General features: G+C 40.6%; 1 protein-coding gene across 8 annotated transcripts in view; it reads left to right on the top strand.

Annotated features, from left to right (window-relative positions):
* Positions 1-13902, top strand: part of shank3a (SH3 and multiple ankyrin repeat domains 3a) — a 138796-nt gene that overhangs the window by 58838 nt on the left and 66056 nt on the right. For all 8 annotated transcript variants that reach the window (XR_012598873.1, XM_074676999.1, XM_074676997.1 and 5 more), the window contains 4 exons: positions 5175-5252; positions 5730-5796; positions 6470-6693; positions 6847-7016. Coding sequence is in view for 7 of the 8 variants with exons in the window: in XM_074676999.1 (XP_074533100.1) it covers positions 5175-5252; positions 5730-5796; positions 6470-6693; positions 6847-7016 (539 nt within the window). In the remaining variant the exon portion in view is untranslated. The remainder of the gene's footprint in view (positions 1-5174; positions 5253-5729; positions 5797-6469; positions 6694-6846; positions 7017-13902) is intronic.

Below are 13902 nucleotides of genomic sequence, written 5' to 3'. Positions count from 1 at the left end.
TGACTGAAGTCATTACATGTTTACAGTGAAGGAAAATAGGGAGTCAGGGTCCATGTGTATCAGGAGTAAGAGCAGATACAGCCAGGGATAGGATAAATGAAGACTTTAATTACACATATTCAACTTCTTGACTGCTAATGGATGTACACAAGCCTGTGTGTGTGTGCTCCCACTGCTAAAGACCGCTGTTATTCTGCCAGTGGAAGCCGGGCACCATGTTAACTGATTGATCCAAGAAACAGTGTCTGTTAGCAGGGCTCCAGCAGGCTCGAAGCAGGCCTGGCCGGGATGATTATGTGCCATTACAGAAAGAAATGGGCTGGTAGAATCGACTGAAAAAGGAGTAGCCCAGTAGCGTTGATCAATTTATCCATACGGTGAGAGAAAAGAGTGTCAAAAAGAGAGGCAGATAAATAATGGTGGAAATGAACGGATTGAGGACAGGATAACATAATCAGTGACAGATTAAGCTTGATTGATGGTCTCAGTGTCCAGTCCCTGGTGTCTAACTGACCATTAACATCTACTCACTGGATTTTGGCTTGGCAGATGTGATCAGCAGCACTAAACAAATGCATGGCAGGGGTCTTACACCTGGCAGACAGATCCATGAGAGGTGCCTGAATGAATGATTGAGTAAGGGCTCTGATGGGATTGGCAAGTGGTGACAATGTTGATGGGTGAAAAAGTCAGCTGGTGTGGAGGGACATACACAGGATTATCTTTAGAAAACTCCTTTGCATGCTTGTGTTTTATTCTGCAGTACTAGTTTTATGCTGTTGTGTGCAACAATGACAGAAAATGAGCTTTTCTCTGAAAAGTGTCAGCCTTAAATCAAATATCCTCCCTGCTTTAGATGTGAGTCACAGCCCAAAGTAAAAACAAGCTCAGTACAGGATGCAGAATCTTATCCATCATTTCTAATGAGAGAAAGAATACTCAGATGCATAAACATGGCTGTGAGAGTTCCCATCTGTCACACTTTACACATGACTGACCCGCTTTATTACTGCAAAGCACTCGACTTAGCTCAGTACTGCAAGTATTCCTATGTAGCTAATGTAATCACATCTAGCAAACCACGGTGAAGACTAATGGAATGGTTTTCTTAATGAATTCCTACAGGAAGCAGCACAGAGACAGGCGAGACAGATGCTCAAACTGTAATTGGCCTTAGTGTGTTGATTTGCAGGTCTGTTCCTGAAATGCATCTGTGAAAAAGAGTGATGGCTGTCTCAAAATGGCACATATTCTAAAATGTAGCTGATGAGATTTCTAATCCTCTTTTTGAGTGAATTACGCACGTCACTGTTGTTGATATGAACACCATATAAACACGTTCCAAATATAATTGGGCTGTTATCTTACATAACTGTTCCACCAGGAACCACACACTTCATGTAACCAAACAAAAGTTTCATATCACCTCATCACTTCAGTCCATGATCACCTGCTCTGCTCAGCTGTTTGTGCAGCAGGTGTGTGAGAGAGAGCCACCAACACGTTGCTATCAAGGGATACGATGACTAGAGCTTTAGATGGTGTCATTATTGTCTGAGTAATAATCACATCATCAGGTTTATTATGCATTCATGTTTCCACAGTATTTCTGCAGGCCCTCTTACAGGAAACGATGAGCAACTATGAGCTTATGAAACGCAAGCTTTCCTGTTCCGCATTTAACAGAATTATACATTTTCAGATTGACACGTATTGGTCTGATGCAGCTTGAAACATTCTGTGAGTTTCTTCATTTCAGATATCTGCCTTTTCAGTGTCATTTCCAGCCTGTAGTATAGTTATTGATAACTTAAAGTGTTGCCATGACTTGGTTGTAGTCTTTTGGGCTGTTATGAACTCATCCTCCTCTCTGCCTCAGTGAATATTTGTGTCAAGAATAACTTTGCACTTGTTTTTAACAATACTTCTGCTTGTCAGAACCTTTTCAATCGCACACTTTTACCAAGATGTGAGGACAGTTAATATTTATCAAATTAGTAATCACTGTAATACACTTCAGTATTGCTGCTCTTTACAACTCAAAAGCATTAAATTGTGCTGGATTCTCTGTTAACAGAAACAAAAAGTGAAAGCTGTTTCTTAAAAGTGACCCCTCCTCATGTTGAACGTGCATACAGAGATCAGTGCGTTACACTTTTTAGCCAGAAGTATCTGGATGGTCAACTAGGAAGGAGTAAAATGTGTTTCATTTAAAATAAGAACAATGGTGAATCGGCCTTGTGGGCACAGGCATTGACTGATGCTGATTATTTTACCAATTAATCATCAGACAAGTTAAAAATGACGATTTACTTATTGCTTTCCTGGAATAGCCGAACTCTTCATGAAAACAGAGACCTTGACTTGAGGAGAGCCAGAAGTGGAACAGGAATGAGGAGGAGGTAGCCGCCTAGCTGTTTTTTTGTTTGTTTTTCTTCTGTCTTGTGGTTTCTAAAACCGTAGCTTCAGAAAGTAGTTTAGCACCTCTGTTACAGCTTTAACTGTTTTCATGACTCGGTGCTGAAATGGCAGGAAGGATTCTGGATTTCCAAAGCTCTACAAGTTGTTACAGGAAATGTTTTGCTTGGTCAACCTTTTTTTTAGTAAAAACACAAAAATATTATTTTACACAAGAGATTTGAGACATAAAATCCCAAGTCACCAAAGCAGTGAAATATAAAGACATAGATCTGATCCCTCACAGATATAAATAAAAAACGCTCAAAGTTAGGTCTTCAGTTTCATTTAGATTTCAGTAACCCCATCAGTGTTTACATGAAATTGACAGGTTTATGCACGTTTTTTCCTTTCAACTTGACACCATAATGATGACACAGTCTGCTCAGCCAGAACAGTGCAGAGTCAGGCTCACACCCCATAAATCTACCACCATTTGTCATGCCAGAAGAGGGTGCTCCAGTGCATCAGTACTGGCTTTATGCAGACATTGATCCAGTTTAACACTACATCAGTTCATTAGGTTTATTCTGTTAATGAGTAAAATCACATGAATGTTATTAGCTGTGCTCTGTGTTCAGTGGCTCTTTGTGTGCTTGTCCCAGTCTGTGGCTACAAGAGTCGCCCAAGTTACTGTGCTGATTGTACAGCAGGACTAGTCCTGTTAATTCTGCTCAGTGTTAAATTATATATCGACCCACAGCCAGCCAGCACTCGGCCACATTACCATGCCTATCAATCTAAAACTGGAATTTTGCCAGAGGGGCCTGTGCACATTTATACACACAAAAATAAGCCAGAAGTCTGACATACAGGGGAATGTCTACAGGTCATGGATATGACTGCACAGCATTTTCAGTTATATGTTGTGCTTTTATTGTTATGTTTCTGTGTAATGCTCCTTAAAATCACCACTGAGTGGGTTTCAAAGCTAAAACTGTTTCTGCAGCTCAGGTATGGCTGTTTTCACTTGTTCCACTTTTAAAGTCTTTTCCACTTCAATTTTTTTGTAGAGTGTAAGTTTGTAGATAAACAATCAAAATAAGCGTCACCCTATCCTGCCTTAACCTCATCCTTTTTAAATTTTTGAATACATCACAGGACTAAAGTTAAACTGAGAGTTAGATACATTGATATAACTGTATGTGCTCTGAAGGAGAGTTATTTCTACAGATGTGATGTTGTCGGTGTGTTTGCTCTGTTCTCTCTCTCTTTACAACAGCTTCTGCACAGCATTAGTTGTGGCTGTACTTTTGTGGAAATGTCTGCAGCGTATCACTATTGTAGACTGTGATTGCGCTGTTTTTACCGGCACCTCAAAGCTTTTGTCAGTTATCGTAATGGGAATCTTGTTGTTTGTTGTATTCATTATTAAAGCAGGCAACATGTTCTTTCAGTGGCTTTTTATTATGAGCACATTGATTAGTGACGACGCCAGAAAAGATGTCTTTGTCAAGATTAAAGAATCAACTGAATGAAGTTGTTTGTCACAAAATCACAACTTCTCTGTGAAAACTTATTTTCAATGAGAAGGAACTGTCTGTGTTAGTATAGAAGTGGAAAAATGTGCTGTATCTACTGACCAGGTAGGGAGCTAATTCTTATAATGCTAAGGTAGACATCTCACCTCTAGTTTATCCATTCTTCAGAGGTTTTAAAGTCCTAAAATAACCCAAAACCATGACAGACGAAAAATTTTGTAAATAACTCTTAATTTGCTGTATTGATTTTAAATTTCTTTTGTCTTTAAGTGTAGGTAGTTCATGTGGTTTTTAGACAGAGTAAAATTTGACTTTCTTTCCACACATAGCAGTATCGATGACACAATTTACCTATCTCAGACAAATCTCACAGATCTGATATAAACCATTAAGTTAGTGGCAGGAATATTTGTGCGGGTGCTGCCAGTTAGGACAGATGAACCAGCCTGTCTGTCTTTAAACAGCCTTACAGAGAAAATGCAAGTATGTGTTCATGTATGTGAGGGAAGGAGCAGAGTTGGAGTTGACTTGATAGGAAAATCACATTGCACATTACATTTCCATCTTATCCATCTAATACTAGTTAATTTATACCTTATTTATACTTTAACCATACATACCTTAGTGTAGGGTGGGTTGTGGAGAGCACATGAGCTTGAGCTGCCTTTCTCAGCGCCATGCTTAATCAGCCCTCATACTTAGAGACATGTTTCTCTTTGAGTTGATCAAAGGGGTTGCTTGTAAAGCAGCCTCTGGCAACATCTGTCACACCACACAGCCCGTGAATAATTGCATTACCCTTAATATTCTGCGTAAGAAAACAAAATCATGTCCAAGTAATACACATTTTCTTCTATCAGTTTTTCTTTTGGGATCATTTAGTCCTTCATCTGCGGCAGTGTGCTCTGTATGTGCTACTTTTAGCATCTACACTGTAAGTTGATTTGATACTTTTGGTGCACTTTATCTGACGTGACATTTAAAATCGTGTTCACTCTGAAACAAACACCAAAGCCAATCCATTTTATTACACCTGACTTATACTCTGTATACCATGGTTCTATAATGGAAGACCTAATTAGAAGCTTGGCACCCATAGGAGCTTCATCTATCATTTTTTGTATGCATGGGTGTGTGCAAAGCTTTGTGTGTGTGTATTGTTTTATATGGTAAAATCAAACAGGGTGGTATTTAAAAGTCTCAGCCACTAACATATATCTCTGTGTTGTTATTCAGGATAGCTGTGCACGAGTTCTGCTGTTCCGGGGAGCCAATAAAGAGATAAAGAACTACAACAGCCAGACTGCTTTTCAGGTTTGTGTGGAACCACTGGATGATACCAGTCGCTAAAGTCTTTGAAGTATTTCTCATGGCCTTATGCTTTTACACCAAATATTTGATCTGCCTTTAACAACTTTTGCAGCAGCCTGCAGCCCCGCTGGCTCACCAGTGCCGTCTATGTTTAAATTCAAGCCTTTCTGGTTGATGAAGTCTGTGAAATCGACACTGTCACACATTTCCTGTCTAGATCAAAGTTAATTTGTTTGTACACGAGGCAGACTCGTCCCCACAGCTGCCAGAACATTGCTTCAAATACAGATTTTAGACATCTGTGACAATGCAGACTGCTGAGTAGATGACTGGTTGAAAAGAACACAAGTGAATGCATATATTTATGTGACTCTATCATTTTTTTGTATTTTGAATACAGGAATATTATAGTACACTTATCCTCTCTCTTGTGCCTAATGCTTTTCCTTCCTTCCCCTTACCCCCTCTTTTATTCTCAAGGTGGCTATAATTGCAGGAAACTTTGATCTGGCTGAAATCATAAAGGTCCACAAAGCATCAGATGTTGGTAAGTTGACAGCACCTGTAGTAATCTGTCAAACCCCCTCAATGAGTCATAGATTTACTACCAGCACAGTATCAGGGAGTAAAAAAATGCCTCGTGAAGAAGCTCAAGGAGCTTGATTACAGGTTATAAACAGGTGTGGGGAAATGATGAGGAGGAGATGGAAATGTGAGTGCAGTCATGGAGAAGGTTTCAGAATTTGCATCTCTGCTGAGTTGAGCAGACTCTCTCTGTGTGACACAAACACACAGGAAAACTCTGCCATCTAGTGTGGAGGGAAAGAAACATTCTTCTTTCCACAAAACAAATCAGCTTTTTCCAAACATTTGTTCCCTTTTAGCAATGAACATGTTCAAATGTGAACCATGTTTCATTTGTGATGATGGAAACTCATCTGCAATTGTAAGTTATAAATACACTTTGGAACATGTTAAGTAACAGTCAAATATGTTTGCTGGTAGCAAATGTGGGGAAAAAACAGTTCATGAAATGTGTAATTTTCTTGTAAAATTGCATCAGAAATTATTTTCAAAATAAAAAAAAAGAATAATCAAGAAAAACCTTTTACAGAGATTTAAAGCGCTGCCCCGTAACCTGTTTTGAGCCCTGTGTTCAACAGTTAAGTGAGTCATCAAAGAGGAGCCTGAGGACAGCTTGTGTCTCTTTCTCCCCTCAGTGCCTTTCAGGGAGACCCCCTCCTACACCAACCGTCGACGTGTGGTGACCGGCCCCCTGCCCTCACCACGCTCCCTGCTCCGTTCTGCGAGTGACAACAACCTGAACGGGGACCACGATCACATACAGACCCCGAGAGAAATCCGCGGCCGTCAGGGTCACTCCCCTGTCCCCTCGCTGCGAAGTCTGCCAGCTTTTGGGCAGCAGCACAGCAGCCTTGGAGAGGTAAGCTGCACATCTGCTGTATCAGTGAGTGTATAATGGCAAGTAAGGAAAAAAAAGGGTAAACAGTTTAGCTTAACGACATTAAAAGCCTCTATACAGTGTCAGCCCACATGCTGTACTGTAACACTTGTCTCTTCCTCTGCTCTGCGTCAGAGTCGACATGGAGATATCCATGACAGTAGTCTCCAGAGTACAGGCAGCTCCAGATCCTCCCATTCCCGCTCCCCATCACTACATCACTTGCATGAAGAAGAGAAGCCAGTTCCTCGAAGGTCCCATAGCTATGGCTACCCTCACGGACATGGCCATCGTGGAAGACTCAGGTCTGTAAGATTCACTTTGACCTTAAACCCCAACTCACCGTGTCTTTTTATGCCCTGTGTGAACAGACAAAATGAATCCTGAAACACTCTGTGTTCAAGTCGATGTCTTTCTTGCATTTCCTTATTCATGTCTCATCATCTCACATTGAGTCTTGGCAGATTTTCACTCTAAATTGATGATCTGTAATTGGCCTTGTTATCACGCACCTTCTTTGATATTTAAACAAGATCTCCAAAAGCAAACAGCCCCATGTGATGAGTCTGAATCACTTGTTTCTCATCAGGCAACATTCTGCTTCTTATTCCATCTGCTGCACTCTGCTACTGATAATAAACATGACATGACATCAGTCAGTGCTAAATCTTTTTTATTTACCAAACATCAACCCCTTGCACATATGAAAAGTCATTTAGCCGTCAGATTGTGCGTGCAATCTCCTAAAAAAAGAAGGATGTTACACTGGAAGCAAAGACTTGGAATTGAATCTGAAAATGTATGCAAATAAATCAGAACTGGCTGATTGAAACAGTGATGATTTGAGGATGGCTTTAATCACATTTGGTGTAGCTGCTGTGTGGCCTGTGCTCCTCTCAGAGTATAAGGGCAGTCTTCAGTGAAATGTTTTTTTTTTTTTCTGGCAGAGAATTCTACTCTATTTGCGTAACAAACTGGGCAGAAATGCAGCCATTGTCCTGCTGGGAGAACAGAGAGCAGATGAAGTATTTTAAACCTATTTGTGTATGTATGTGTTAATGTGTATGTTTCGGCACCAATGCAGGGATATGGGCATGGATGTTTGCTCAGCTCAGTGATGTACGGATAGAAAGAGGCTAATAATGATATCCATGGGGACCAATTGGAAGCTGTGAAGCTGTAAATGTGTGTATGTTTGTGTGTGAGAGAGAGAAACTGAGAAACAGAGAGCAGACTCCTAAATTAGAGCTATAAGTAATGCCATTGGAAGGGCCACTCGGTTTCAAACAACTTGTCACTGGATTGATACATAAATCCACTGTTGTGCTGCTGGTGTGCCGGAACAAATCCCCCTCCTTGTACGATGAACCATTAGACAAAGTGCGCACTAAACTACGGCTCTGATCACGTCTTGGAGCCATGGATTTAAGTCGTTGTCTGACACTTGTTTTGTAAAGCTCTTTATTATGATCATATGTCTGAGCAAGATTACCTACACACAGCATACACACCTAATGTAATCCCTGGATGCCACAGTGTGTGGGAATGTGTATATGTTGGTGTGTGTGTGTGTTTGTGTGAAACAGTCTGATGTCTGACAGGGGAATTGCATTACAGACATAGCTCCAGCCGCACTCCCCTTACACTCTAATACTCTCCTGTCACTTTACTCCATCCATCAAACAGTCTCTCCCTCTCTCTAGCACTGATTTGTCATTCATACACACACAAAAATGCACACACAATACCATCACTTTGTGGCAGGCGTCTTTTTAAAAATATGCTTTGAGGCACATTGTTCAGAATCAGAGGACTATACAGCAAAGGTTTTGTGTAAACCTAAATTAAATTTATTGAAGTGAATTTAGCCCATTAATAAATTTTCACTCCACTGTGGTAACACCCTCTCCACTTTCTCTCTGTCAAATGTTGCGCTCCTTAATGGCATCAAATTGAGTGCTCTGCCATATCTGGTTCTGCTTTGGCATTAATAATCACTGACACATGACACTTACTTTGTGACTGTACTCAGCTGGTATTGGTTTGGGAGCCACAGTGCAAAGGCAAAACAAGAGGATGAGAATGAGAAAAGGAGTCCTGTGTCCTGAGTCTGATGACCCAGCCTAAATGGCCCTCTGTTCAAAGGTTGGTGAGACCTTGTTCCTTAGTGTGCGTTATAGTGAGGTGAATATATAAAAGCCCAAAATGAGCAGCTGGTCTCTGTGGCCAGAACGTGCAGCCAAGTGAGACTGATGCTGTCCTTGAATATTTTCCCTCTAATATTTCTCCCCCCCCTCTCTCTGTGTATCTCTCTCTGACCTTCTGTTTATGCCCATGGTAACTCCAGAGGCGATATGGGTACCAGGGGAGTGTGAAATTAGCTTGGCCGGTCAACAGCCTGCCCTACGGCAGACTCCAGCAAGTTCCTGTAGAACTCACCAACACGACCTCCTCGTTGCACATGTGCAATGCTGCCAGGGTTCAATTGTTTGGCTGGGCTTAAGCTGAAAGTTTAGAAAGGAACAACCCAGAGGTTAGAGGGCTTAGATCGTAGAAAAACAACAATCAAACAGACAGATGAAAACATTAAAGTGTGGGAACAGCAGTCTATCCAGCTGATGAAGCAGGGGGTATAATTAGACATGACAGTAGATGGTGAAATGAAAACATGTCAGATTATGATTTTGAGCAAAGCATTTGCCTGTGTTATAAAAGGTTAACTGGTGTTTACCCCAATGCGCTGTCACTCCAAAAAGAGACTAATCAGCCAGAGAAAAGTGTCGTCAGTGTCACTGTGTGATTTTTAGTTTTGCACCTTAAGAACTTATCATTGGACTTGTGTTAGAAGAAGAACTCTCACCTGTTAGATAAAAGTAATTATGGTGCTGAGAACAAGATAAGAAACTGCTTTCTTATTGATACCCATTTTGTTTACATAGAGCACAGTTTCACACTTTTAATCAACTTATTTTTCAGTTATCATAGCACAGTGATTTTTAAACTCAGTGAGGATAGCTATGTGAGATTTTACAAATTTTCTTCTAGTTTTGCTTCTCTTTACCCTGTCAACTGGTGAATTAATTGATATTAATTTAAAATGCTGGAGCTCTTTACTGAAAAAAGTATAGGAGATTTCTCAGGGAACCAGAGAATCTGGCAGGTTACCCACAAAATGCTGCCATACTATGCAGAGGTAGTAGCTGGTGGAGTAAGAGCACTGTGTCAGTCAGTGTGCTGGAGTGTAACCCTCATGTGATGTATGACAGTAACAGGCACAGCATGAGGATGTCCCAATCCCTTCACCTTTAATTCGCTGTTTGTTGTTGTTCTCCTCACCTCTTTCTCACCCCATATCCTTCCTCTTTCTCTGCGTTAGTCACACCAGTGGCTGTTGGCTGTGTAGATTATCCATGGCGTCTTAACAGAGCCTAAGGTCTGGGGTACTCAGACAGAAAAGGAGGACAGAAATAAGGAAGAAGAGAAGGAGGAATGAAGAGTTAAGCTTCCTCTGTTTAACCTGTGGAGAATTAACATCAAAGGAAGGCAAAGTACAATCAGTACATTCATTTTTCTATCAGAGCCTGAGGCTGATAAGCTAGTAGACACATATGGTAGCTCTACTTTATTTTATGTATTGATGCTAGCTCTAACCAGTAAGCAATCAATAATAATCCATACATATATGCAGATGTGGAGCTTTGTGAGAGAAACATGTATGTATGCTGTCTTTGTAACTGATGCTGAGGCTCTATCCACACTTCTCCTTTTGAATGTAAATCATTTTAAGTTTCAAAATATCTCCATTCAAGCATTTCAGCAAACGTTTAGAATCTAAGTCTCTAAGCGTCTGTGAAGAACATTGAGTTTTTGGGCCCCCTTTAGACGAAAAGTATTAAAGGTCCCATATTATGCTCCTTTTCTGCTGTTTAATATGAATCACTGATGTCTTCATGAAATGGTAGTGACATGTTTGGTCCAAAAAGCCAATAAGTCAAGCACAGCAGCATTTTTTCCAGGCTCTCATAGCCCCTCTGTTCAGAACAGTCTGATTTAGTGGGCATGACCTTCATATGTAAATGAGCCACAGCTGATACCGTCCTGCTATTCCGCGTATTGTAACATTCCAGGCTAAAACAACAGGCTAACTGCAGCTACAGTTAGCATCCTGAAGCTAACACAAGGACAGTGAGACACTAAGGAAAAGCTCTTACATCTGCTCCACAGCACAGAGCATTTAAAATACTCACATTTCCAGGGTCCGAGGTGTTTTTAGCGGATGGTTGGTAATGCCCCTGGATTCAAGACCAGTCTATTCGCTAGCCCTCTGATCTACCGTCCAAAGTTAGAAAGCAGTCGGCCGTGAAATGACTAGCACACACATGCACAGTTTTACTGAGTGTAGCTGGCACATTTCCCTCATAAATGAATCCTAGCCACTTAGTCTTGCCTTCTTCCGAGATGGGAAGCTTGTGCATGGAACTGTGTGGCTGTTTACAGCCAAAAACAGAGCAGTGATGGCTCCTCAACTTCAGCATTCTCCTGCCCGCTGCTGGAGGGATTTCTCTCCAGCAGCAGGGAGGTGAGGGGAATGGGCAGGGAGGGGGTTCAGGGTTATCTGCTCCGGTGGACCAATCAGGTCAGACTTGCTCCTTATTGGTCAAAAAAGGGAATCGCTGACGTCGACAAATCCCCAAAATCCTAACTGCTCGTTTTAGGTCAGATTTTTACATTGGCTGGCACTACTATGTACAGGTTTTGTCATTAAATATCACATTTTGTGGGCTGGGAGGAAAGCCAAAGACCCACAAATTTCACTAAAAGACAATAAAGTGATTTTGCATAATATGGGACCTTTAATTTATGTCTGTAACCAGCTTTAAACACTTCACAGGAGCTTTAACAGTGTGTTTATGCACTTTCCTTGTGCTGGATATTAACATGCAAGCATAAACAATAGGCACTAATAGTTTAGGTACTGTGGAAATATAATTGCTCAAATAATAGTGGCCTTTCTACCCATGTACAGGTGTATTCTTTTTTTAATTTTTATTTTATTTATACTGCAGTGGTCTGTTCAAACTTGAGAGTCTATCAATAAAATAAAGAGTGATATAGCTGGTAATGTGACAACTGTACAAACTGACAAAGTTTGAACGGTTGTCACATTAGCCTACAGATACATCGGAGCACTGACAAGGGCTGCTAGTGGCACTACATACAGCCAGTAACTGATCTACTGATGATAATACCTTACTGAGTCATGTTGTATCTGGTAAAAAGTTGTCTTGAACAAAGAAAAAAAGTAACACGTTCTTAAAAGGGATGTCTTCACGTGAGACTCCAGGCCAGAAGGTGGCGTAGCAGTCCAATTAAAACAGATCCTCCTCATAGCATCTTGAACAGGCGTTGTTATAATCAAAAGATGTCACATGCAACTCAAGCCAAACTTTGCCTGGTCAAAAAGATCAATAAGATTCCCAGACTTACGCTTGAAGTGGTTTAATAGCTTGTTGTTGTTCTCATGGGTTGGATTTCTTACAGCAAGATCCTGGTTCATGCCGTTCCCTCTACACTTCCACAAAAAAAAAGAAAGAAACACACAGACTTTTTAAAAAGCCTTGTCCAAGTCTGGTACCAACTCGGAGACTTATTATGACTTAAAGACAGATTCCCATCAGGCAGCATAATGCTGAACAGTACCATAGTATTCAAGGATTGATACTGCAGTTTGATTCATATACATTCTAGGCATGGACACTTGATTTCCACCAAGATCCTGAGGTTTATTACCCAGCAAATCAGTAATAACAATCAAGAAGTGAAGGGGAACTGTTTTATTTTAGGGGAATATCAATCTTTAAAACTGCCAAAGCTCAGTTGTTGTCAGAATGGACGGAGGTGGAAGCAGAATCCGCCTCCCTGTTCTGAAACTCAGGTAGAGTTTTTTGTTTCTCGTTGATGGAAGTAATGGAGCCTTTCCTTTAATGTTGCTCATCGGTAAAGTCTCAGTCAAGCATTAACTGTCCATGTACAAATAAATGTGTTGTTCGTGACATTAATGCCCAATGAGCGCTGAACAATGAATCCACACTCAGTTTCACCTCCACAGCCATAAACGCTCCCACACTGGAGCGAAAGAATGAGCAATCATGTATTCATTCAGGTGCAGCAGAGCAAGGGCTGACTGATGATAGCTGGTATGCAAAGTGTGATGCTGATGGTGCCCATGTCATCGTGTGCTCATCTCACCTTAGAGAGCTGAGCCATTTGAGGACAAATCCATTTACCTGAAAAGGCGAAGCAATCATGTAAAAAAAAAGATTCGCTCAAGCTGCTTAGTTGGATAGCATCTGTGTAAATAGCATTTAATGACATTTTCCTCTGAATCTTTAAATTACGTCAGCAGTTCAAGAGTTTTGACCCCTAAACAGAGGATGCAAGACTCATTATCAAGCCATTCAAATGTTAACCTGTCTTTAGTGAGCTCATTGATTCTTATCTAGCATCTGATAGCAGGCAAGACCAAATTAATGGCTTTGAGACTTCTGATAACCACATCTTATCTGTAATTTGAAGTGTGGTCCAATCTTGGACAAAGATGAAGAGATGAAAGGCAACCTGTAAGGAGTGGATGCAGCATCTCCTCTTGTTTCGCACAAACCCACTTTAGAATCTCATTCATATCTGTTGATTTCTTTAACATTTGTCTTTAAAGTTTTATCAGACGTGAGAGAGAAAACATTTGACAATTACTTAGATTGAACTTTATGTGTTTTTTTCTTCTTTTCTGGAAAAAAGTGACCATCACTAAAACAAAACGAGATAGCGCCTCATTTCTCATCATCAGTATTGCTCTGTATTGGTATTAAAGGTCACCATGATCCCCTAAAACTGCTTTGTGCTCACTCTATTCTAGAGATAGACCTATACGGATTTTTGGGGCCGATACTGATTATTAGTAGTCAAGGAGGCCGATAACAGATATTTGAAGCCTATATTAATTTGCAGTCAAAGTGAAAATATTGGCTTGAAAATTTTGATCCATACAAACTCCAACACTTTACTGCATTGTAATGCCTTCAAGCGTGTGTGTATTAAACAGCTCCCAGGCTTAGCAGCATGTTTTATAAAGTTAAATGAAAACTTAAAAAAAACAAATAGCTCAAGTTTTCTACAGTAAAGAAAGTTTTC

The sequence above is a fragment of the Halichoeres trimaculatus genome, unplaced genomic scaffold, assembly GCF_033239565.1.
Source record: "Halichoeres trimaculatus isolate MK-OKI-2021-1 unplaced genomic scaffold, fHalTri1.1 fHalTri1_scaffold_10, whole genome shotgun sequence".
NCBI lineage: Eukaryota > Metazoa > Chordata > Actinopteri > Labriformes > Labridae > Halichoeres > Halichoeres trimaculatus.
Note: the sequence above shows the minus strand (reverse complement) of the source record. Positions and strands in the feature narration are given on the sequence as shown.